Here is a 23003-nt window from a genome sequence, read left to right on the forward strand (position 1 = left end):
GCAGAGACACTACAGGATTGCAAAATTATCAGCCGTTATGAATTGTAATAATGACAAATAATTGTGCAAACCTGCAGCGTATATTTACCATATATTATAGACAGTATAAGATATTTACATATAACTTGGCATATGTCGCCACCTGCTGGAATTATGGTGACATAACGATTGCATAGATATATTCCATTGGGCTGCCATATTGGAACGGTCAAAAAACACAAGTTGACTTGTGCGTCTGCAACCGCAGATAGACGCGTGTATGAATATCTACATCTGCAATAGACTTCAGCAGATTTTGCTAAACTAACACAATACAGCCAGACGAAGGCGTCATCTAACACGACATGCTGACCGTTCCAAGATGAGGGTCGCACTAACGTTGGAGCAGTGGTTTACGTATTTATAGCTATGTAACGACTGTCAAAATAATATATCGGCGAGACCGTGATGTATCTCACTATACAAAACTAAACTATACTACACTATCTATACTATAACTAACTGTAATTTTGGCGGACTTATCCACCATAAATCGAATATTATAAAATAAAACACTAAACGGAACCTTTGATTCAAAGCCTCAATATCATCCGTGAAGTTATACAGTGCACATCCGGGTCAGAGTTGATGCTGATTGGCTGAATCTGGTTTGTTGTTAAATGTGATTGGCTGGAGCGCAATACGCCTGTCAGCGTGTCATCGTCAGTGTCTGGTAAATAGAAGAACGCAAGGTCAGAAATAGCTTTTGTTTTGCTCTTAAATGTCCTGTTTTAAAACATTATGATGTCACCGATTGCATTTAAATGTTATTTCGTCGGGCACTGTCCTAGATGATCAATTATTGTTAGTATGTAAAGGCTCCAAACAGGAGGCCTGTAAGTTAGCAAACTTTAATGGATAATAGTGAAAGTGGCTGATTATCTGTGATGTATACTGCTTTGAATGTGACATTTACTAAGATATTTTGTTGAATGGTAATAGAAATGTAATGTAATAGAAATGCTATAATATAATAGGTACTGTTTGATGACATGTTTGATAGTGGAGAGGCTTTACCAGGTATTTTTAGTCATAACAGTCGTATTGTGTGGGTGACTTTCAGTATCCAGTATCAAAGACTGCATGCTAATCACCATATACTTATTTATACTGTACACACACACACACACACATAATAATTATTTTTTCTTGTTTCTTGTTATTTCTTTTTTATTAGATACCCTTGAGGAACTAAACTCGCTCTCATATACCCAATGAATACAACATGTTGACCGCACGGAAGGCATGCGTGTCTTTGACAGCCAGACGGCTGCTGGGAGCGTCTGTATCCTCGACCCTTGACCTCCAGCACCACCCCAGACAGTTCCGTACGGCCACCCCACACCGAGATGAAGTGAAGATCCACGAGGGCTGGGCTGCCCTGGCCAAGAAGCAGCTGAAAGGGAAAAACCCAGAAGATCTGATCTGGAAGACCCCTGAGGGCCTCTCCATTAAACCCGTATACACTCAGACGGACACGGCCGCGGTGGAAGATGAGCTGCCTGGGGTCTTTCCCTTCACCCGAGGGCCGTACCCCACCATGTACACCTACAGACCCTGGACCATCAGGCAATATGCTGGCTTCAGCACTGTAGAGGAAAGCAACAAGTTTTACAGGGACAATATTAAAGGTATGACACAATATTAAAACTACATCAGTTATTAGATAATATAAAATAAAAGGCTTACTAAAATATATATTATTTTATATATATTGTATAAATATTTTATTTGTTTATCTGCATTTCATGTGATCATTAACTGACAGAGAACCGTGAATGTGTTGTTGAATTATTTGAAAATGTGCAATATTAAAGGTGTAATGAAAATTCTGTCATACATTTCTCACCCTCATGTTGTTCCAAACCCATAAAACTTTCATTCTTTTAATATTTTTTATGAAATCTGAGTGATTTCTGTCTCTCCATTGATAGTCTATTCTCCCAAAGCTCTGATGCTTCAAAACATTCATAAAGAGACCGTAAAAAAAACCCAACATATGAATCCGGCGGTTTAAGTCTTCTGAAGAGACTCGATCACTTTATATGATGAACAGATTGAATTTAGGCTTTTATTCACATACAAATATCAATCAGAGAACATAGAGCCCTCAATAATGGTCAACGGAAGCTCAGCCGTACTATCTTCATTTGTGTTCTGAAGATGAACGAAAGTTTTATGGGTTTGGAACGACATGAGAGTGAGTAAATGATGACAGCATTTTTATTTTGGAGTGAACTATCCCTTTAACTTAATCTTAGAGGGTCTTAAAATAAATATTTAAGGTTAAAAGGGGTTCAGTTGACCAAAAAAGAAGATAAAAGTCATATAAATTCCCTTTTCAGCGGGCCAGCAGGGCCTCTCTGTGGCCTTTGACCTTGCGACGCACAGAGGTTACGACTCGGACAATCCCAGAGTTCATGGGGATGTGGGAATGGCGGGTGTAGCCATCGACACCGTAGAGGACACCAAGCTGCTGTTTGACGGCATCCCGCTGGAGAAGATGTCGGTGTCCATGACAATGAACGGAGCCGTCATTCCCATTCTAGCCATGTTCATCGTGACCGGAGAAGAGCAAGGTGTGCCCAAGGAGAACCTGACCGGCACGATCCAGAACGACATTCTCAAAGAGTTCATGGTGCGAAACACCTACATCTTCCCTCCAGAGCCGTCCATGCACGCCATCGCCGATATCTTCGCCTACACTTCAAAGGTACAGCTTGTGTGACATGACATATAAATGTCATTCTTTCTCTCTCTTAGGCGTATTCTTTTTATACTTCTACACAACTTCTGTAATTGCTTCTTTTTTGTCTATGAACTTTAAAAACGACTTTTAAGAAGATTAAGATAAAAATTATTATCTTCCACTGACTTGTATTGATAGAATGTTCAGCATATGATAGTGATGTTGCCTTTGTAATATTTACATATTGATTTCTTTGATCTTTTTTTCTGAAACTCTGTTCTTTATCTGACACTTTGATATTTTGTGATCCTAGCCTATGGGCTTTTCACACCCTGTCTTTGTTGAATCAATATTCAGAGGATCTCTCTCCTCTACTCTTGTGTAACACATTGAATTGTCTTCTTACAGAATATGCCCAAGTTTAATTCTATTTCCATCAGTGGATACCACATCCAGGAAGCTGGCGCTGATGCCATCCTGGAGTTGGCTTACACTATTGCCAATGGACTGAAATACTGCAGGACCGGACTGAAGGCTGGACTCACCATCGACGAGTTCGCTCCCAGGTTAACTCTGAGATTCAGTGACATTTACAGTGCTTGGCATAAGTGAACACACCCATGCTAAAGTTGACTAAAAAGAGGAATAAAAAATCTACTTTTGGAAATTGATCTTAATACTTTAATTTAAAAAATGAGGAAAACCCCAACCTTTAAGGACACCAATTTTCTTTGTGAATGAATAATGTATCGTAAATTAATAAATGTTCTTCCTTAAAATAGAGGGTGCATAAGTCTGGACACCCCAATGTTAAATTCCCATAGAGGCAGGCAGATTTTTATTTTTAAAGGCCAGTTATTTCCTGGATCCAGGATACTATGCATCCTGATAAAGTTCCCTTGGCCTTTGGTATTAAAATAGCCGCATATCATCACACACCCTTCGCCATACCTAGAGACCTAGAGATTAATATTGTTATTATTATTATTATATGAATACATTATTTCTAATGAATTCAGTTACTATACATTTTATTTAATGCATATTAACAATTACATTATAGGTTATAAAGATGATGATGATAATGCTATAATAATAATAAAGAATAGCACACGGCGATGTGATTATTCTGTATTTATATATCAGATTGAATTGCTTAAATCTGCGAATGTTACGTTACGGACACTATTAACATGTTAGCCAGTGTTCGTGGTCAGGTTTTAGCTGATCACATGTTGAGTTTTCTAAAGGTTTCATATACAGTACTGTGCATGATCTCTTTTTAGACTGTCGTTCTTCTGGGGCATCGGCATGAATTTTTATATGGAGATAGCGAAGCTGAGGGCTGCGCGCCGTCTGTGGGCGACCCTCATCAAAGAGAAGTTCCAACCCAAGAACTCCAAATCCCTCCTGCTGAGAACTCACTGTCAGACGTCTGGATGGTCCCTCACTGAGCAGGTACTGTGACCGCAGGCTCGTTCACAGCGGAGGATTTCACAGCTGTTTCCCTCGCTCTTTGAAAGATGATGGACAATAGCTTGTTCAATAAGCCATGGTGGTGCAGTAAAGCGTGGCGGTGTTAACTCGCATCTTTGACGGGCAGTATGTGACATTTTGCCATTTGCTTGTTTTCAATTTCTGTGATGGAATGCTGGGTAGTCAGTCACTAGTGACGCCCCCGGGGGAAATATCATTGGTCTAGAATCCTGCCGTATTTTTAGGATAAGTTATGTTGTGACGGGTCTCATGATTAAATGTACCCCATCTGTCCTTCAGGACCCTTACAACAATGTGGTCCGGACCGTAATCGAGGGCATGGCTGCAGTATTCGGCGGCACACAGTCTCTGCACACTAACTCTTTCGATGAGGCTCTGGGTCTGCCCACGGTCAAGAGCGCTCGCATCGCCCGCAATACACAGATCATCATCCAGGAGGAGTCGGGCATCCCGAAGGTGGCTGACCCCTGGGGTGGGTCCTACATGATGGAGTCCCTCACCGATGATGTGTACAACTCAGCGCTCACGGTTCGTACCACAGAGAACCGCTCGTTATAAACCTTTATTACCTTGATAAACCTTCTTTAACTTGAAGATACTTGTGTGTGGACGTCTAATGTTATGCATCATAAATTATAATCAGTGGTCACAAATGTATTTATTTATAATCCCCCCTCATTTGTCTGCATATTAATAAATCCACTTGACTTTACATAATATGTCTGTAATTAAACACCTGATGTGTCTTAAAAGCACATAATGAAATGTTTTATGACAACACACACAGGCTGTAGAAATTTTGGCTGATACTTATTTTGATGTTATGGCTAATAACTGATATGATATTGCCAGTATTATAAATCTATACTGTTATAATAGTAATATTATCATTACTAAAATTAATAATCATGTTTAAAATAAATAATACATTTGTTGACTTAAATGGCAAATATATATTTATTATTATTATTGTACATTTAAATGTTACGTAATGCATTTTTTAATAATAAATATTTAATTTAAGTGACAATAGAAATAAAAATGAATTAAATCTGTTTTATTGTTTTGTTAAAACTATATTTAATTGTATATGAAGTAGAGCTGATGTAGAACTATTTTTTCTTAATTGATTAATCTTGTAACTAATTTACAAATTAAATTAACAAATTAATTTGAAAACAATCTGTAGTATATTAATCGCTATATAAATAAATGTGATTTGACTTGGCTTCATACATTTTATTAATTAATAAGTGTTGAATTGTATTGTTTGGATGAATATTTTTTTGTAGTATTATTACTGCATACTTTCAAATTAACATAACTACTACATTTTTATTTAATGCATAATATTATTAATAATAATAATACAAATAATAATTTAATGACAGCCATATCAGTTATCTGTCATAAAAATTATTCTTGGATTTATGAAAATAAGTAGTTGCCCTTTAAATCAATAAAGTACTTATATTCCTATTTAAACAGCGATTTGTTGCTTAAGGTCTAGCAATATATGTGATTGTGTATGTTTACATGAATTCTGTTCTCGTTGTGTCTTGTTTAGTTCATCACTGAGATTGAGGACATGGGCGGTATGGCTCGCGCTGTGGCCGAGGGAATTCCCAAACTGCGCATCGAGGAATGTGCCGCCCGCAGACAAGCGCGCATTGATTCAGGTACCACAGCAAAACACTCATATACACAAGCCTGCATACATAATTACAGCCCAGGACATGTGACCAATGTCCCATTTAACTATGCAGTGCTACTTTTAAAAACCTCCATGACCAAAGAAAGTGACCTCGGCCAGTCACATGCATTAATAACATATGAACTCATACAAGAAGGTTGCACTTGCTTAAAGCTAGAGTAGGTAATGTTGGAGAGCTAGCCAGATTTGAAAGTGGCACCTCTTCTAAGCTCCGCCCCCTCCTGTCAGTGCTCCGTCCAAAGCTACGCCCCCCCACAAACATGAACGCGCATCCACATTTGGAGTCAGCTGCATGTACCCATAGACATGTATACAAAGGCTAGATGGCTCAAGGCGGAGTCAGCTGTGTCGTCACTTGGCGGCCATCTTAGGTCAGGAGACTGCGCTGCTGCTCCCTGCTGCTGTGGACGGAAGGTGAGTGACATACGCCAACTAAAATGCTCGTATCTTGCTGAATTCTTGACGGATTTACAAACGGTTTGGTTTATTTCAAACCTTATTAACGTGGCTATGATTTGTGCTGATGCCGATGTTTAATAAACTCCGTGGCTATAATTTTTCACAAGTATGCAGTTAAATAGCCGCATCCCTGACGTTTATGACACACCAAGCCGTTTGAAAATCGGTTGAAAATTTAGCAAAATATAGTTATTTCAGCACTACATGCACAATAGACTTTAATGTTATAACTGGACGAGCGGTCCTGTCCTAAGATGGCCGCCGTGTGACGTCGTCGGGTCCCATTGGCTCTCAGCGCCGGTAAGCCATCTAGCCTTTCTATACATGTCTATGCATGTACCTACCAGTGATGCGCGGGTTGATCCAAAATGAGCGGGTGCCTGCGGTTACCCGCGGTTACGAGTCATCCAAAAATATTTTTAATGATATTCGGGTCGCGGTCGGTCGGGTCGTTTACCTTTGTAATTTATATAGTACTAGACACAATGTTCTATGAAATACACAGGTCTACTTTATTGGTTGAATGCACGAGGATGACGCACGAGCTCAGTCTGCAGATGAAAGTGGGAAATCCTTATTTACCTTTTGAATGTTGAGCGCGTTATTAACTTTTGAATAAAAGCTGACGCGGGACAAAATGCCCGATTTCCCAACGCGTTGAACTGAGAAATGCCATTGTGCCATTTTAATAGGCTACTTTTAAACGCATATAGCTCAGTAATGTCAGTTTTATGTATTTGCTGAGAGGGGGCGGGCGGGATTTTTGTTGGGAAAGTCAGGGGAGAGACGCACACGCCGATTAGACTGGATAAACACATGCAGCATCTTGTTAAGAAAATGAAACGAAATAAATGAATAAATCAAGCCTTTATTACATAACACTAGGCTATATCATACAGCATTCAGAAAAATGCGCACCCCTAGTTCCTCCGTCTATGGCCCATGACGCGATGAGCATAAACTATAGCTACTTTAAAAAACGTGGGTCAGGAAGCGGGTCGGGTACAATATTTTCTTACCTTTTTTTTGCGGTCCGAGTTGCGGGCGGGTTAATTGAAAACGTCGGTCGGGTGCGGGTTGTTTATACATTGACCCACGCATCACTGCTGTGCACGCAGTGGTGCTCGGGCACGAGACATGAAGGCATCTGATTGGTTCTTTACATTCGCACCGAATGGCAGTGATTGGTCAGAGTTTTTACTGTCCTACAGCTGCTACAGAGGTCAGATTTTTTTCATTCCTTTTTCTGAACACATAATGTAAGGACTACTGTCAGAATGGAAGGACCATTTCACCCAGTATAAATTTTTTTTTTTCTGAACAGGATTACCTACCCTAACTTTAAGTAAGCAATTAAGTACAGCTTCAATCTACTAATGTGTTTCCACATTTCCAATCTTGTCCAGCTAATGCACATGTGTGTTCTATCTAGAGTAAATAAGCAGATGCAACATCTGTTAAATAGTTAACTATTTCAGTAATTCAACTTAAAAGGTGAAACTAATATATTATTAGACTCATTACATGCAAAGGGAGATATGTCAAGCCTTTATTTGTTATAATTTTGGTGATTATGGCTTACAGCTTATGAAAACCTCAAATTCAAAATTAGAATATTGTGAAAAGGTTTTCATAAGCTGTAAGCCATAATCATCAAAATAACAAATAAAGGCTTTAAATATCTCACTTTGCATGTAATGAGTCTATATAATATATTAGTTTCACTTTTTAAGTTGAATTACTGAAATAGTTAACTTTTGCACGATATTAAAATTTTTCGATATTCTCCTTAAGCTATTTTGTGTGAATGTGCGAGGCTTCCGATTCATTAGGGAAATAACGAGACAAAATGCTGTAAATTGTAAAACTATTTGCGCTACAAACCAATGTGTTTATTTTTTAATTACGACAATAAATCAAAATTATAGGGTAAGAAATACGAGTTTGCAATGTCAAGCAGAACACGCTTTTTTGTACAGCTAAAAATAACTGAAAGCGGAAGCCAGACACATTAAATTTACAAATGTCCGCTTCCAGTCTTACCTGAAAAATAATGTGGAAACTGTCCCTACTTTAAAAAAGCATTGTCACTACAGTAAGCTAGGTTAGCGTCGACATTGTAACCATTTCAGGAAGTGATTGATGCTCCTGATGATTGACTCTGAGAGGGTTTGCTTCAAAAAAGGATTTGACATCTCCTCTTCTTTAACAATAAATAGATAATAAGCAGTGAGTGGGTGTTGAGGCAGATGTCACGTTAGGATCCTCTCGCCCGCTGTGGAGACATCAATCAATCGGTCGAGCGAAAGCTGGGGCTTTTCTGAACCAGACCACACGTCCTCTAAACGGCTTATGTCAATGCACTCTGGTGACAGATAGTTTTCAGAAGCACTGACATGCTAGCCGTGAAAAATCAGCAACGTTTGGAGAAGTTTTTGAATGTAGGGTGTGTTTTTGGGGTGACATGTGTTCATTTTGAACTCAATAGCTGTAATACAACCTGTCTTGAAGGTAATTAGGGCCCGAGCACCGATGGTGTGAGGACCCTATTGGAATTGCTCCGTTTATTATGTGACTTGTTATCAGTGTGACAGGCTCAGACATTAGATTTCTGAAAAGGCATTTGGAACACAATTGCCTGTAAAGAATTTAAACTGTGTTGTGAAGCATCAGTTTTTAACACATTCATTGAGGTTGAAAACCTAGAAATAGCCGGGAATATTTTAATTGAAAAAGGAATGGAAACCTCTGAAGTTGACGCATATCAGAAACGTGCTCGGGTTTGAAATATTAGCATTGCTCTCTGCTGTCTTTATACAATTATTTTATATGGCTGAATTCAAGTAAATTCTTGGACATTCGTAGACCAATTAAACTAGTGCGAGAAAAGTGTGAACATTTTGTTTTGCATCTTGTGGCATCTGCTGTTGTTGTTTTGAAGTAGATTTCTCTGGCGTCACCGGAGGACTTGTGACAGATGGCATTCGAGATGCCATTTAAGATCTCTATAAACAGATGTGCATAATGCTCTGATCAATAGTGAACCAGAACCGCTAAAGATAACAATGATTATTATTTTTTAATGAATCATTCTGTCTGTGTAGTCTAAAAGTTAAGTTCGAGATCTCAGATACTGACATGCTATCGGTAGAACTTGAGTGATGCAGAAATTGGTTCCCATTTCTCTATGCTTTGCTGATTGAGAAATACAGTGCCACTAGGGGGCAGTCTTTTAACAGGCATGACTCGCGCATACAATAATCATTATGCCAAATACCTCCATGAAAACTTTCACATGCATGCTTCTATTTCCAGTCCTGAGGCCTTAAGTTTGATGTCTTAAATCGAATGTTGCTTCACATCAGGTAATGTTTTGCCAGTGGCTCTTTCTCCAAGGAATTATGCATAATTTAAATATCTCACAGATGCCGCACAGCTGGATATTTTAGTGGATGTAGGCTAGCGCAAGTGATGTGAACGCCACGCGGTTATCGCTAAAGACTTCAGAAGCCACTCTAATGCGTCCTGATGGACTCTGGGAGGACAGAAAGTGTGTAAATAAATGATCACATTAATGAAGTGGTGGATGCATTAGCTACACCTGCCATTAACCACACACACTTCTTATAAGAGCCTATTATCACACTGCTCTCAAGAATGAGCGAGAAATTAGACGTTTCTGCAGGAAGTATTTTGCATATCATTAGCATAACAATTTGAGGTAGAAGTTTAATTGAAAAAAATATTATTTTTGCTTTGCTTGGGCTAAACTACCTGAAATATTTCTAATTCATTTTATATTTCTTTGTTTTACATTTTTCAGAATCTTTCAACTTTATTTCAAATCCAAGATGTTCAGTGTGATCTTGGATGTTTGTGTAAATATTGACTGAATGGACAACAGGGTCCTTGAAAGATGCAAGAAGCAACATTTCAAACAGAAACTGCCCCATGTTGTGTTTTCAGCAGATGTTTGAAGCTCCCCGGGTTTGTTAAGGCCCCAGACAGTCAAGGCATTGATCTTGAGGGCCCTCTGTGGATGTTTCTCATGTGCATGAGTGGTGGAATATGTATGAATGGACCAGCCTGTCATTTATCTTCTGTCCCCTTATTCACTTCACTTGTTCAGGCTTTACATTTCTTTATTTTCAGAAAGTTTTCAGAAAGCCTTTCTCTTTTTTTAAAAAGTCCCCCTGTTGTCAATAACCATACCCTTAAAGGACAAGTTCGGTATTTTACACTTAAAGCCCTGTTTTCAGATCGTTTCTGATGAAATACAACGGTTAAGATTGAAATTTGGACAAATGCTGCTGGCCCGAGAATTTTCGGTTTCTGTGGTAGCACCCAACCCCCCCCACCCCCACCCACCTCCACAATGGCTGCATAGGTGCACTGGAACAATCCTTCCTAAAACGCATTAAACTTTCGTTTACAAAGACGTGAAACTCACCGAGTGGTCAGGGGTGTTCACTGATATGCTCACACAAAAATCGCTGCAAAAGATGCTTTCCAACAGGTTTTATCATAGTCTTTGTCCAACTCCATTGACTTGTATTGGATGTGCTGTGAGGTACTAGTCAATGGAGTTGGACAAAAACTACGACGAACACCCCAGACCACTCGGTGAGAATGTTCAGCAATGGTGTTGACTTATGCTTAAAAGATAAACCATGAGCAAATTCATATTAAAAACAACACAATCTGTGTAGTGCAGGGTGAGTCATCAATTTTTAGTTTGCTTTCCAAAGTTTAAATGTGTACACTACTTTAAAGAAGTCTCTTATACTCAACAAGGCTGCATTTATACTGTAATATTGTGATGTATTGTTAGAGGTTAAAATAACTCTTTTCTATTTGAATATATTTTAAAATGTCATTTATTGCTGTGATGCAAAGCTGAATTTTCAGCATCATTACTCCAGTCTTCAGTGTCACATGATCCTTCAGAAATCATTCTAATATGCATTCTGAAGTTCAAAAGAAGCATTTTTTTCCATAGAAATCTTTTGTAACATTATAAATGTTTACTATCACTTTTGATCAATTTAACGTATCATTGGTGAATGAAAAGTTACCCCAAACTTTGTAAAGGTAGTGTAAATCTGCTAAAAATATTCTCATATTTTAGGGGCAGGGTTGTTATAGTTAGCTAAAATTAAAACTAAAACCATTAAAAAAACGAAAATGTTCATTACTAAAATAAAATAAGTTCACTAACATGAAATAACTATTAAAAAAAACATAAATAACAAAACAAACAAAAAATACTAAAGCTTTAATATGATAAAACTAATGAAAAATATGAATAAAAATGTATGATAGTATCTCAATTAAACTAAAATAAGTAGCTAGCATACATAGATGACTTCCAAGCTAATACACATGAATGAAAATCCACAAAACTCTAATGTAAGAGTCATCGCTGTAAGACATTTATTCTCATTTAGTATTGTATCATCAGTTCCAAATTTCCCACTCACTCTTCCTGGGTGGTTTTGGCCCTAAATAAAATGTAACCTAGAAAGAAAGAAAAAAATTGTGCAATACCAAACATTCAGACTTATATTTGTTTAACATATCCTTTCATCTTATTCACATTTCATATGTTACATATTTGTACATGCATATATTGTCTATTTCTTTATTCTATATTTTTTTGTTCACTTGTCTGTATTTTATTGTAATAATTTTCTAAGACAAATTCGTTGGAGATACTTGTCAATAAATGTCATTCGAAATCTGATTCAACCTACACTTGATTCCAATAGCCAAAAACTCTGACTACCCAAGACAGTTGCAATGATATCCCTCCAGGTTTGTGTTTAATGAACATGTGCTGTAAGGTAATAGAAGACACCCTGTGAGCTTTCGTTTCCATATGGATGATTATCCTCTCCTCATAGTGAGGTGAGAGGAGCCCATTAAATCTGTACCCTCTGATCTTTACCCACAGGGCAATGCGCAGAGATCTGCGAAGCTGTGATGCTTAATTTCAGCTACAGGTGTCTAGTGTTGCCCTTCATTTTTTAGGCTCTGCTACTGATGCCCTCTCACACTGTCTCTGTCTCGCTATAGGCTCTGAGGTCATCGTGGGGGTCAACAAGTACCGCCTGGAGAAGGAAGAATCCGTCGACGTGCTTTCCATCGACAACACAGCTGTGCGTAACAAGCAGATTGAAAAGCTGCAGAAGGTTAGTTCCCTCTGGCAATGACTCACAGCACGGATTTTGAAGTCGAGTGCCTTCATCCGTATTGACGTGATCTGAAATGGTCACGTATAGTCCGTTCCCAACCGAGCACTCTGTGAAGTTACCTAATCACAATCAAGGGCTTTAATTCAATCGAGCACTTGAAGTGCTCCATTGAAATGGTCATAATTGATCATTTTATTCTTCAGAGTCAGAGAAAGTATTATGGCATTCAGAAAAGAAAATGCATGACATTGACATAGACTCACAGGACATATAGACAAGACATATAGAATCATATTCAGGGCTGTAGGAGCAATTTGGACTTCAAGTCGGCATGAAAAGAAGGTTGCATTAGTCTTGAGCTGAGATAATTGGATTTGAAATAGTTGCGTTTTGTAAAAATAACAGTTTTCATCTGTTTTTTATATACATTTGCAGTTTTTATTTCATTTAGTAGAAGCAATTTATAATAAATCCAAAAAATAATTATGATATTCATAGTTTGCAGCACAGGGCTGTCTATTTGCCACCTCAAAAGAAGATAAACTAAAATTTGTGAACAAAACTTTGTTTTTTCAATCATTAAATCATTGGGACATTCTAAAACACAACGTGAAAAAAACGTGAAGTGTCTTTAATGTACTAAAACATATTTAAAGATCATATTCAGTATACACCTTTTTGATAATGCGTACTATATATAAGCAAGCAGAGACCAGAATATGAATGCAACATGCTAAATGGTTAAAGGTGCAGTAAGCGGTTTCCGAGAAACCCCGTTGAAAGTGGATCGGACTGAGCATTGCTTGTAGCCAATCAGCAGTAGGGGGCGTGTCCACTCATGATGGGGGAGGGGAGAGAGTGAGCACGAGGGAGATTTGAAGAAAGACTGTAGAAAGAGAGATGGCTGAGAGACATTACAAAAGAGAAAAGCTAAGAGGAATATCACTGGGAAAAGAAGGGTTATGATCAGGCAAGGGCTTTAGGACCGCGTTAATATTAGAAAAGCTTTCCAGCGCTGGAGAGAGATAAGCGTGAAGGCCTGAAAACAGACGCAGAGGTTGTGTTGTTTCTGCTCCACATGTGAGTAACATTGGTTTTGACAAGGTATGCTGTTGTTGTGATGTTAGCTGTAGTAACAGGACAGTTTTAAGTGTCATTGTTTCTCTGGAGCTGGTGTGCTGTTGCTGGCGACTTACAACCAACTCTTCCTTGTGTATACTCCGGTGTACTGTTCATTTTTTATTCTTAGTGGTCATTCTTTCATCATCTTCGCTTTATTTTTCGCGAAGCATTATTTTGCTGCACCTTTTAAGCGTTTTCTTTAGAATGGTTTTCTATAGAAAAATACCTAACGAGAAACTATTTTGGGTTAATCTGGTTGCCTGTACATAGTAATAGTATACATCATCAATAAGTTGTATATTGAATTTGTCTTTTAATAACACTGTCTGTCTTAGTGGTTCAACGGATCACAAAACTCATGGTTCGAATCATATTACGGTTTTTGATTAAAGTATTATTTTTTGGATCAGCGCAAACATATTTTGGTAAAATGTAACTTTGCTGTCCATTTATTACCTAAAGCACACTTTAACTTCGATACCACAGCAAATACTACTAGTCTAACTAATAATGTTCAAACATTATTATTTAATAAAAACATTTCATAAATTTTTTTAAAAATCAAATACAATAATTACAAGCATAGATAAATACAATTACAAATGACAAATAAAGTAAGGTCTAACTGTATGAATTCAAGTGCAGACATGTAGTAATTAGGCCTAAATGTAAATAACACTAGTGTTCACTGTATAAATTAAATATAGATTCATCTTTTTTTAAAGCGGTGTTTTGCCAAAACGGGTATCTTGACATCATTTTGTGTTTATGTGTTCGTTCAAGCGTATGGGGATGCGAAAAAGGAATCAATTCACTGTTCGCACGCCCCTCTCTCTGTGTGTGTGTAGCTGTGCGCACAGATAACAGCGCACGTGTACCAAATTGACGGTGAAACTTAGTAATTAATCCGCAAAACACATGTGTGCTGAACCTTGGGGGCTGGTCCGTACGGATCAACTACAATCCGTTTGTCCCCTGGCCTTTAGAAATATAATGGATCATGTGACACGTGACATTTTGCCATCACATAAATACATTTTTACAATGTATAAAAATAGCTACAAATAATGTTTAGTTAAACAAATTAAAGTTAACATTTATAATTATGATATTTTGCACCTTTACAGTTTTTTTATTTACTTGATCTTTGTGAGCACAAGAGACTTCTTTCAAAAAATCTTACCAACCCCAATCTTTTGAAAAATTATATATGTGGTACATTTCTAGTTGTCCTTTTTTATGTGAGCTACAGTATTGTATTATTTTGAGAGTGACAAGTCAACATGGCAACTCAGAATGTCTGAGAAATATTAATAGCCAGTTTTAATGATATTTAATGTGAGGTAATTGCAGTTAGACCACATATAGGGACCAATATGCTCAAAGAAGACGGTTGTATAAACTGCTGCTTAGACTAGTCTTAAAAATTAGCCACCTAATTTTTTCCCCCTCAAGACTGGTCCTAACTTTTTAAAGTCAGCTACATAAAAAGGTACTCGGCCTACTTTGAAATGGAAAAGTAAAACTGATTACCCCTTGGCTAACTGGTAGTTGGTCAAACTAGTTAAGACACAGTCTTAACATAGTGGCTAATTTAATGCAATTTAATGCCCCTGGAGTCAAAGTTGAAGTTCAACAAGTTGACAGAGAGTTTCCTGAAGACAAAGTTCTCATTTCCATATAGGCTGTAGAAATTGAGTAAGGGGATCCAGCCTTAAACTAACCTAAGATACATAAACACACTAATACTTGGTCATATGGATAATTAGGTTATCAAATGCTAGTCATATGATAGGTTAAAAGGAAAGATAACTTTAGCAACATCCAAACATAGTATTCTGTTCTTTACGCATATTAGGTCATTTAAAGACATTGTCTTTGAAACTTTATAACTTTTTAACTTAACTTGAAGTTAATTACAAAACAAGTACACAGTGTTTACTCATTTAGCCCTTCTGTCAGAGAATAAATGTTACTGCATTCCTGACATAGGTCAGACCCTTTAGTAACCTCTCAGATATACAGACATTTCCTGTAACATAAATACCAGAATAGATACACTGGTTTTAAGAAAATTATGATTTCCAATTCATTATATAATACAATAAGAGGGATTGTAAATCCACCCCCTTTAAGTGGATTCACTGAAATGCATTTCATTTGCTCATCATTTGATCTCCCGCGTCACATTCAGAATGCTTTGATATTAGATTGCATTTATCTTTCCCTTCAAGGGATTATTAATATATCTCATGAGCTTTCAGCAAGTGATCTTTATGGGATACTGTGCAGTCGGTTGGCCATTGCAAAATAGCAGGGTGATGAAGGCTAATGATTGACCAAATAATTTTGGTGAATCAGTTTGTTTGGCATGTAAATGCTCAAATTCCTGTGTTTCGCTGATTGTCTTGCAGTCTTAATCGAAATTATTCAACCCAGGTTTATTGACTTTCAGCTGTTTGCAATGAACAAATCAAACATAAGTAATTTAAATGGCTCAACACAACAAATGTTTCAAGTGGTTTCCCCAAAATTCAACTGAAAATGCATCTTTCAATGACTTCTTTTTGTTAATTGCAAACAGCTGAAAGTCTAGATTTTGCCAATAAGCCTGATTTGCAATGGTGGTTGAATAATTTTGAATACAAGTGTTGTGGAGTTGCATGGTTGTATTCCCATACAACAGGAAAAAGGTTCCTAATAATCGTTTCTCATACACCAGACCATAGTGTCTTTAGTTGCCCTACTCTACCCTCTGAACATTGATTTAAATAAATGTCATGAGTTTCTAATAATGCATGGCTCTTTGTGAAGATCCAATTAAACACTTATTTGTGCTGCATGTTTTCTATGAATGTATAGAGCAGTTTGATGTGATAAAGTGTGCATTTTGCATGTCAGATCACACAGTGATTTTTTTTTTTGGCTTTTTGTGGGTTTATTGCCATTTCTCTGGAGTGAAGACTTTCTTGCAGGTTGTTTTATCTGTTGTCACTCTAAGAAATAAACTTCAGTTTGATGATAAATGCAAGTCGACAGTATGTTGCTTGGGAATTCTCGTGTTATGACAGTCTGTATATTGATGTGGAAAATGTAAATGCGTGAAACTGCCATGATGTAAAATTGAAAGTTTCTGTCAGTGACGGCTCAAATATTTGAAGGTGGTTTTGTTTGATCATCTTCAGTTCAGAAAGTATGTACTGCATGAGTGGGGTGATGTTTGGTACCTCGGAAAATAATGTAGACTCCATGTTGTGAAAAAGAAATATTTCATATTTTCAGTAAATTTGTGTAAAGTAATACACTGGAAATGGAAGTCTACAACAACACCGCAAATAAACAACATTTCAAGCAACATTTGTTCTTTTTAAACCCTCAAAATCAAATGGGCCTGTGTACTTGCCATAATTATTTTATTTTAGATATTTTATTTTATTTAGAAAAAGATACAAGTATTATCTGTGATAATGGACATTATGACACATATTCAACTGATATTGTAACTTTAATAAAATTCAACTGATAAAAACTGATAGAGATTCTGCAAAGGAATCAGTATTATTTATTTGGGGTTTGTCATTATTTAAGTGCTCTTATAGTTTTTATTAATATATTGAATTAAATTTTTTATTTAAAACATTTAGTTGGTTTTAGTAATTTTGTTATGGATTTTGTTATGTTTTTTATAACCCTATAACTTTGATTAATTTTTAAAGCTTTAATTATTTCACCTAAATATATATATATATATATGATTTTATTATTTTGTATTATTATTATATTTAATTATTTGTATTATTATTATTCAGTTTTATTTAACAAAACAACACTGAAATGAATTCCCTTCTTAGCCAAAGGTATTGCACAAAGATCACACATCGTCATTTAACAGTCAGGTGATCCTTTTTTTATTTATTATTTTTGCACAATATTAGCACAAGCTAGAGGATGTGAAGGATCACAGTACCTTCTCTGTGGTTCACTGCCTTCACAATGTGTTCACCCCATTTACAGCAAGTAGTTTAGTTATAACAATCTGATTCTGCACTATATGCTGTGTTTTCTGAGACCGTTTTCACCCACAATGTATTAATGCTCTCCCACTCCTCCATCTGCATGACTTTAAATGTCACCCATGTTGTTTATACACTCCATACTGAGTCCATGTTGTATGTTTGCATGGCTCATCCATGTTCAGTGTTTGCAGATGGTAATGAGGCTGCCATTGCATTGCAGGTCAGAGAGAGCAGAGATGCAGAGGCGGCGAAGAGGTGCTTGTCCGCGATCGAGCAGTGTGCGCGTACCAGAGATGGAAACCTACTGGAGCTCGCTGTGGAGGCTGCGAGAGCCCGGTGAGTCTCCCTGCATGACTTCCAGGTGCAGTGGGCTTTGGAAACTGGGTGAAACTCACAGTTGAAAATACAAACACACTCACCAAAGGTTTATTCCAACCCCTAAAGGCCTGTTCACAACAAGAACTATAACAATTAAGATATAGTTTTAGAAATGTAAAATAATAGTTGAGTTTACACCACAACTATAATGGCACAGAGAAACAGTTATTTTTTTATAGTTGTCGTTGTTGGCCCTTAACTCTAAATATTAGGGTGTAACTTATTGGCATAAACTATTAGTGTGTGACTTGCATCGTTTGCTTAAAGACGTGAAATATTCCGTCTGCACATCCTCTCACACATTCACTAAATCTGTTTTGTGAAACAGAACTATCTTCTTTATTAAATTACATAACATATCATAATCCAGTGTTTCATTTACTATTCATTAGATCACAAATTATTTATAAGTATTGTGCTCATTTATCATTTATTAGTTTTGATCCAATAATTTGCATAAATATAAATCTGTCACAAAGAAACTCAGGTGAGGTTGCAGCTCTATTTTGCAAATAGTACAGAGTCCTGCCGTCCATCTTCATAATTTGAAGCGACAGGAAGACAAGATCGAAGTACGGGTGTGATGTCTCTCATCCATCAGTGCTCATGAAACCGGCACATGCTACAGTGTATATGCTCTGTTTTTGCTCGTAGTCAAGAAGGTATATTTTTTTTATGGTTTTAGTTTCGGTTATAATTACAACCCTGGTGCACATATACCTAGGGGTGGGCGATATACCGGTAGACACAATAAACCGGTATAAATTTGTCAACTGGTAGAGTTAGTTATGATAGAGACAGGTCGCAATTATGATAGAGACGATGGTTGAACTGAGTTCAACGTTAAAATACATAAGCTTATGTGTCAAAATGCCTGACTTCTTGTCGTTTATGTCTTAAAGTCTCCCTGTGGTGAGAATCCAGCTTTTAATGTTGTCTATATGTCTATGTGGTGTTTTTAATATGCTTTAAAACAAACCATGAGCAAATTCATAAGTCAGCACCATTGCTGAGTATTTTGTCCTTAAAACTGCAGTGAACCAAAGACAGTCTCAAAAACGCGGTTTGAAATCGCTGGTGTTTCTGACGTCACAAACTACCTTGTCAGATGTAACGTGTGATCGTCAACCAGTGGATCTCTGAGCTGGTGTGAGTGAGTGGAGGCGGGGCTTATTTGCATATTCATAGAACCGCATATACTAAATGAGGCAAGGGTGTAGAAAAAAACATTTAAATATGTAAATTTGCTGATCAAAGATAAGTTTTAAGGGATACAATTATTGACTACAGTGGGCCTTTAAGTGAATTTAAACGGTTGAGAAAGAAAACGTGTGTAACGGTGTATTGGATCCATGCATTCAATCTTAAATAGACAGCAGCCTAATATCACTGCTGCTGTCTGTGTCATTAATGTAAATCTAACCGTAAAAGAAAATGAGAAAATCACTCATTGATCTTGACTGAATTACTTTTATAACTTTAATAAAATATAAATGTATGTATATTTAATTTACACAGTGAAAACTAGTTTTTTTTCTTTTTTTTCATTTAATTACAATTTATGTAGTTATTCTTTTCTTGTGCTTAAAGTTTTTCGGGTAGGTCTATTTCATTTGTGTCTTTGTTCTATTGTAGTTTTGTCCTTTTGCCCTATTATATATATTTTTTTCTTTCTTTCTTTTATCACTGATTGTTTACTTGTCTTCAGTAAGCTTGAGAGTTTCTTTGCTTTAGTTTTTTACTATTTTTGTTTTTCAATGGTATCAAAAATGTTGATATCATAACCTTATTTAAAGCAAAAATAACTATACCGTGATGTATGTTATTGTGAAATAAAATGACTCGTATCGTGATTTTAAGATTTTTCTCATATCGCCCAGACGCCCACCCCTGCATAAACCTTATTGCGACACCTCAAGCTGTATTCAATTGTAACTTTCTTTCTTTTTTTCCCATATTATAAAAATATGATCTTGCTTGTGGATGTCTGGCTGGAAGAGCTCGAGTTAGTGCCGCGTGTCTGTGTTTTACCAAGCTTAGTGCAAAGCTGCTGTTTCTCAGCGGCAGATTGGGGGATCACACGCTTTGAACATATGGAATGCGATTCTTGCCTGTTTAATGCACTGCGAACACAAATTCAATCATATAACAATCCAAACAAAAATAAAGGAATTGTGTTGCATGTTATAATGTGGTTATGTGTGGATTAAAGGATTCTGTTGGATTCTGCAGGTGCTCGGTGGGGGAGATCACAGATGCCATGAAATCAGTTTTCGGGGAGCACAAGGCCAGCACGCGCATGGTGAGCGGAGCGTACCGCAGCGAGTACGGCGAGCACGAGGAGATAGCGCTGGCACATGATAGGTAGGAGCTTGCAAATTCCCCTACCTGGAACTGTACTCATTCCTCACCTAAATATGGTTGCTTTTCTTCTGTATAATATGCTAAAAGCCGTAAATCAAATTAATAGTATGTCCCAGTGGACAAAAAAACCCCAAGATTGCTTACTAGTCCTGCCCAGGTGTGCATCTGACTTCTTCTCATGAGGCCGGGTAAAGGAGTTGACATAATTAAAAACATACATGCATGTATACATAAATGCGTATACATAGTATAATACATTTATGACATAATCGAAAATATAAAAGTAAATTATGAAAAAATTTATAGTAGTGTGTACTGTATGTCCTAAAAGTGATGTATGTGTATTTATTTATTTATTTACAGTAGGGGCCAAAAGTGATGTCCAACTTATTTATTTATTAAATGTATGAAGTTGTATGGAGTCCCTAAAGGGAACTTTGAAAGAATATAAAGACTTTTGCGTGCGCACATAAAACTTATTTTGTGCTCGCGTGAAACGTTTGCGTGGGCAAGAGAAACTATTGTGTGCACACGAGAAACTTTTCACGTGTGTACAGGAAATGTTTTTTTTTTTTGCATGCTCACACCTCACAATTTCCGTTTAATTTATACTACCTTTGTGCGTTACTGCCATTTTACTATGAAGAAAATGATGAGAGTATGGATGCGCATGAATGAATAAAAATCGATTTGCTAAAAATATGTAGGCTATAGGCTATCTCTAATATCCATGACCTTATGTCCGCTTTAACGCATCCTCTGTGACCGTCGAGACACCAGCTGTAAAATGGGCTGATGGCGTAATATGGTTGGGTGGAGTTTTGACTGACAGTTTGAGGAGCCAATGGAGTTATGAGGTTTACACAGCGTCTTTTAAATGCTTTTCATTGGTTAAATATTTGTAAAATACACATACAGACATAAAGGATGACCAATAGCATTCATTTTATAAAACAAAAATGATGAAATATAGAGATATGAGGTTTCGACCTGACAGCGACGATATCACGGCACCAGCACAGTGGTTGGGAAACACTGCTCTACGGTATATCCTGCTCATGGAGACTCCAAAAGAGGTCAAATGTTGCATTAAACAATAATAACAGTTTGTCGACATTTAATCTTTTTTTTTGCTCTTGAGCTGACCCCATAACTCGGTGTGATATCTTCCTTTTGTCCCTTATGGCATCATGATTGTTACTTTCATAAAGCACTAAATGTAACTGGATTTATCTTTAGCTGCTGAATTGATGATAAATCAGGATGGCTTAGACAGAGAAAAGCTGTGAGATCCCACTAGATCTCTGTATTTGTGTGTCTTAAGGATTTTCTGCAGTCAGATTAAAGCACGTCTACCCGCCCCAATGTGACCTCAGTTGGACAGATTAGATGAGATGAGAGTGTGACAGTACATATCAAACATTACACCATAAATATTTAACACGAAACTTTCAAAAGAACCAGATCTTACAACCTGAACATCTCAGACTCACATGGTACATTAAAAATACATGGTGCAAAATAATTCCCCTGTAATGTAAAGTTTTATGCTAAATTGCTTTTGTAGTTAATTACATAAACATATATTATAAATACTCTTGATTATCCAGACATTTGTTTTACACCAGATATAGTAAAGTTTTAGTAAGAGTGAGTGTTCTTTTAGTATTATTTATATGCTATTGAAGTACTTATTTATATTTTTGATTATATTTATTTTTATACTTTCAATTAAAATTTTAGTTGAAGTTTTAGCAGATTTAAAAAAAAAAAAATCTATATTGGGACCCAGGAATATACTTTTGTCCACTGTAGTGGACATTATGTTTTAGTAAATTTCTCTGACACCATACATGTCACATGTCCTGTAAACAGCACATTCAGGGCTTTTCAGAGATACCACATTTTTGGAGGTTTCACCATGAAAACAACTTGTCCTTGGTCTTTAATGTCTGACATTAATTTAGTGATCAAATGTTGCACTCTTATGGAAATATGATAATATATTGTAATTATAATTTAAATCAGACTACTTTTCAAATTGTATTTAACAAACCAACATCTCAGGAAAACGTTATGGGGTTTCAAATCTAAAAATGACTTTCTGTTACAGAACATGGCATTGATTTCATACATGTCCATTGTCCACTGTAGAGGACATCAGGAATTACATTTACATTTACATTTATGCATTTGGCAGACGCTTTTATCCAAAGCGACTTACATTGCATTCAAGGTACACATTTTACATTTTATCAGGTCTTGCTTTCCCTGGGAATCGAACCCATGACCTTGGCGTTGCTAGCGCCAACGCTCTACTGTTTGAGTTTGAATTAAATCATGTTTATCAGGCATTTTGGGAGACACAACAAGTGAATATGGAAATAAATTATACATCAATATTCCTATGTAATAGATATTATTATTAAAATGTTGCTAATTATTACTCCAATTATTACACTTATTTTTTCATTAAATGTTGTTCCAAGAGCACATTGATGTGCAAATTAGATACATTACATTGAATGGGA

The 23003-nt window shown here is 36.8% G+C and overlaps 1 protein-coding gene across 2 annotated transcripts in view; it reads left to right on the forward strand.

Moving 5' to 3' along the window:
* Positions 1 to 155: 155 nt before the first annotated feature.
* The window catches only part of mmut (methylmalonyl CoA mutase), a 29094-nt gene continuing 6246 nt past the window's right edge, over positions 156 to 23003 (forward strand). Inside the window, exons 1-10 of one of the 2 annotated variants that reach the window (XM_079583468.1) lie at positions 156 to 731; positions 1217 to 1670; positions 2385 to 2752; positions 3137 to 3294; positions 4015 to 4186; positions 4505 to 4753; positions 5793 to 5904; positions 12474 to 12589; positions 17951 to 18066; positions 20341 to 20472. In XM_079583468.1, the coding sequence (XP_079439594.1) occupies positions 1265 to 1670; positions 2385 to 2752; positions 3137 to 3294; positions 4015 to 4186; positions 4505 to 4753; positions 5793 to 5904; positions 12474 to 12589; positions 17951 to 18066; positions 20341 to 20472 (1829 nt within the window). In that variant the 5' untranslated portion in view covers positions 156 to 731; positions 1217 to 1264. The other variant, XM_079583469.1, reaches the window with a different exon arrangement.

The sequence above is a fragment of the Phoxinus phoxinus genome (genome assembly GCF_949152265.1).
Source record: "Phoxinus phoxinus genome assembly, chromosome: 16".
NCBI classification, from domain to species: domain Eukaryota; kingdom Metazoa; phylum Chordata; class Actinopteri; order Cypriniformes; family Leuciscidae; genus Phoxinus; species Phoxinus phoxinus.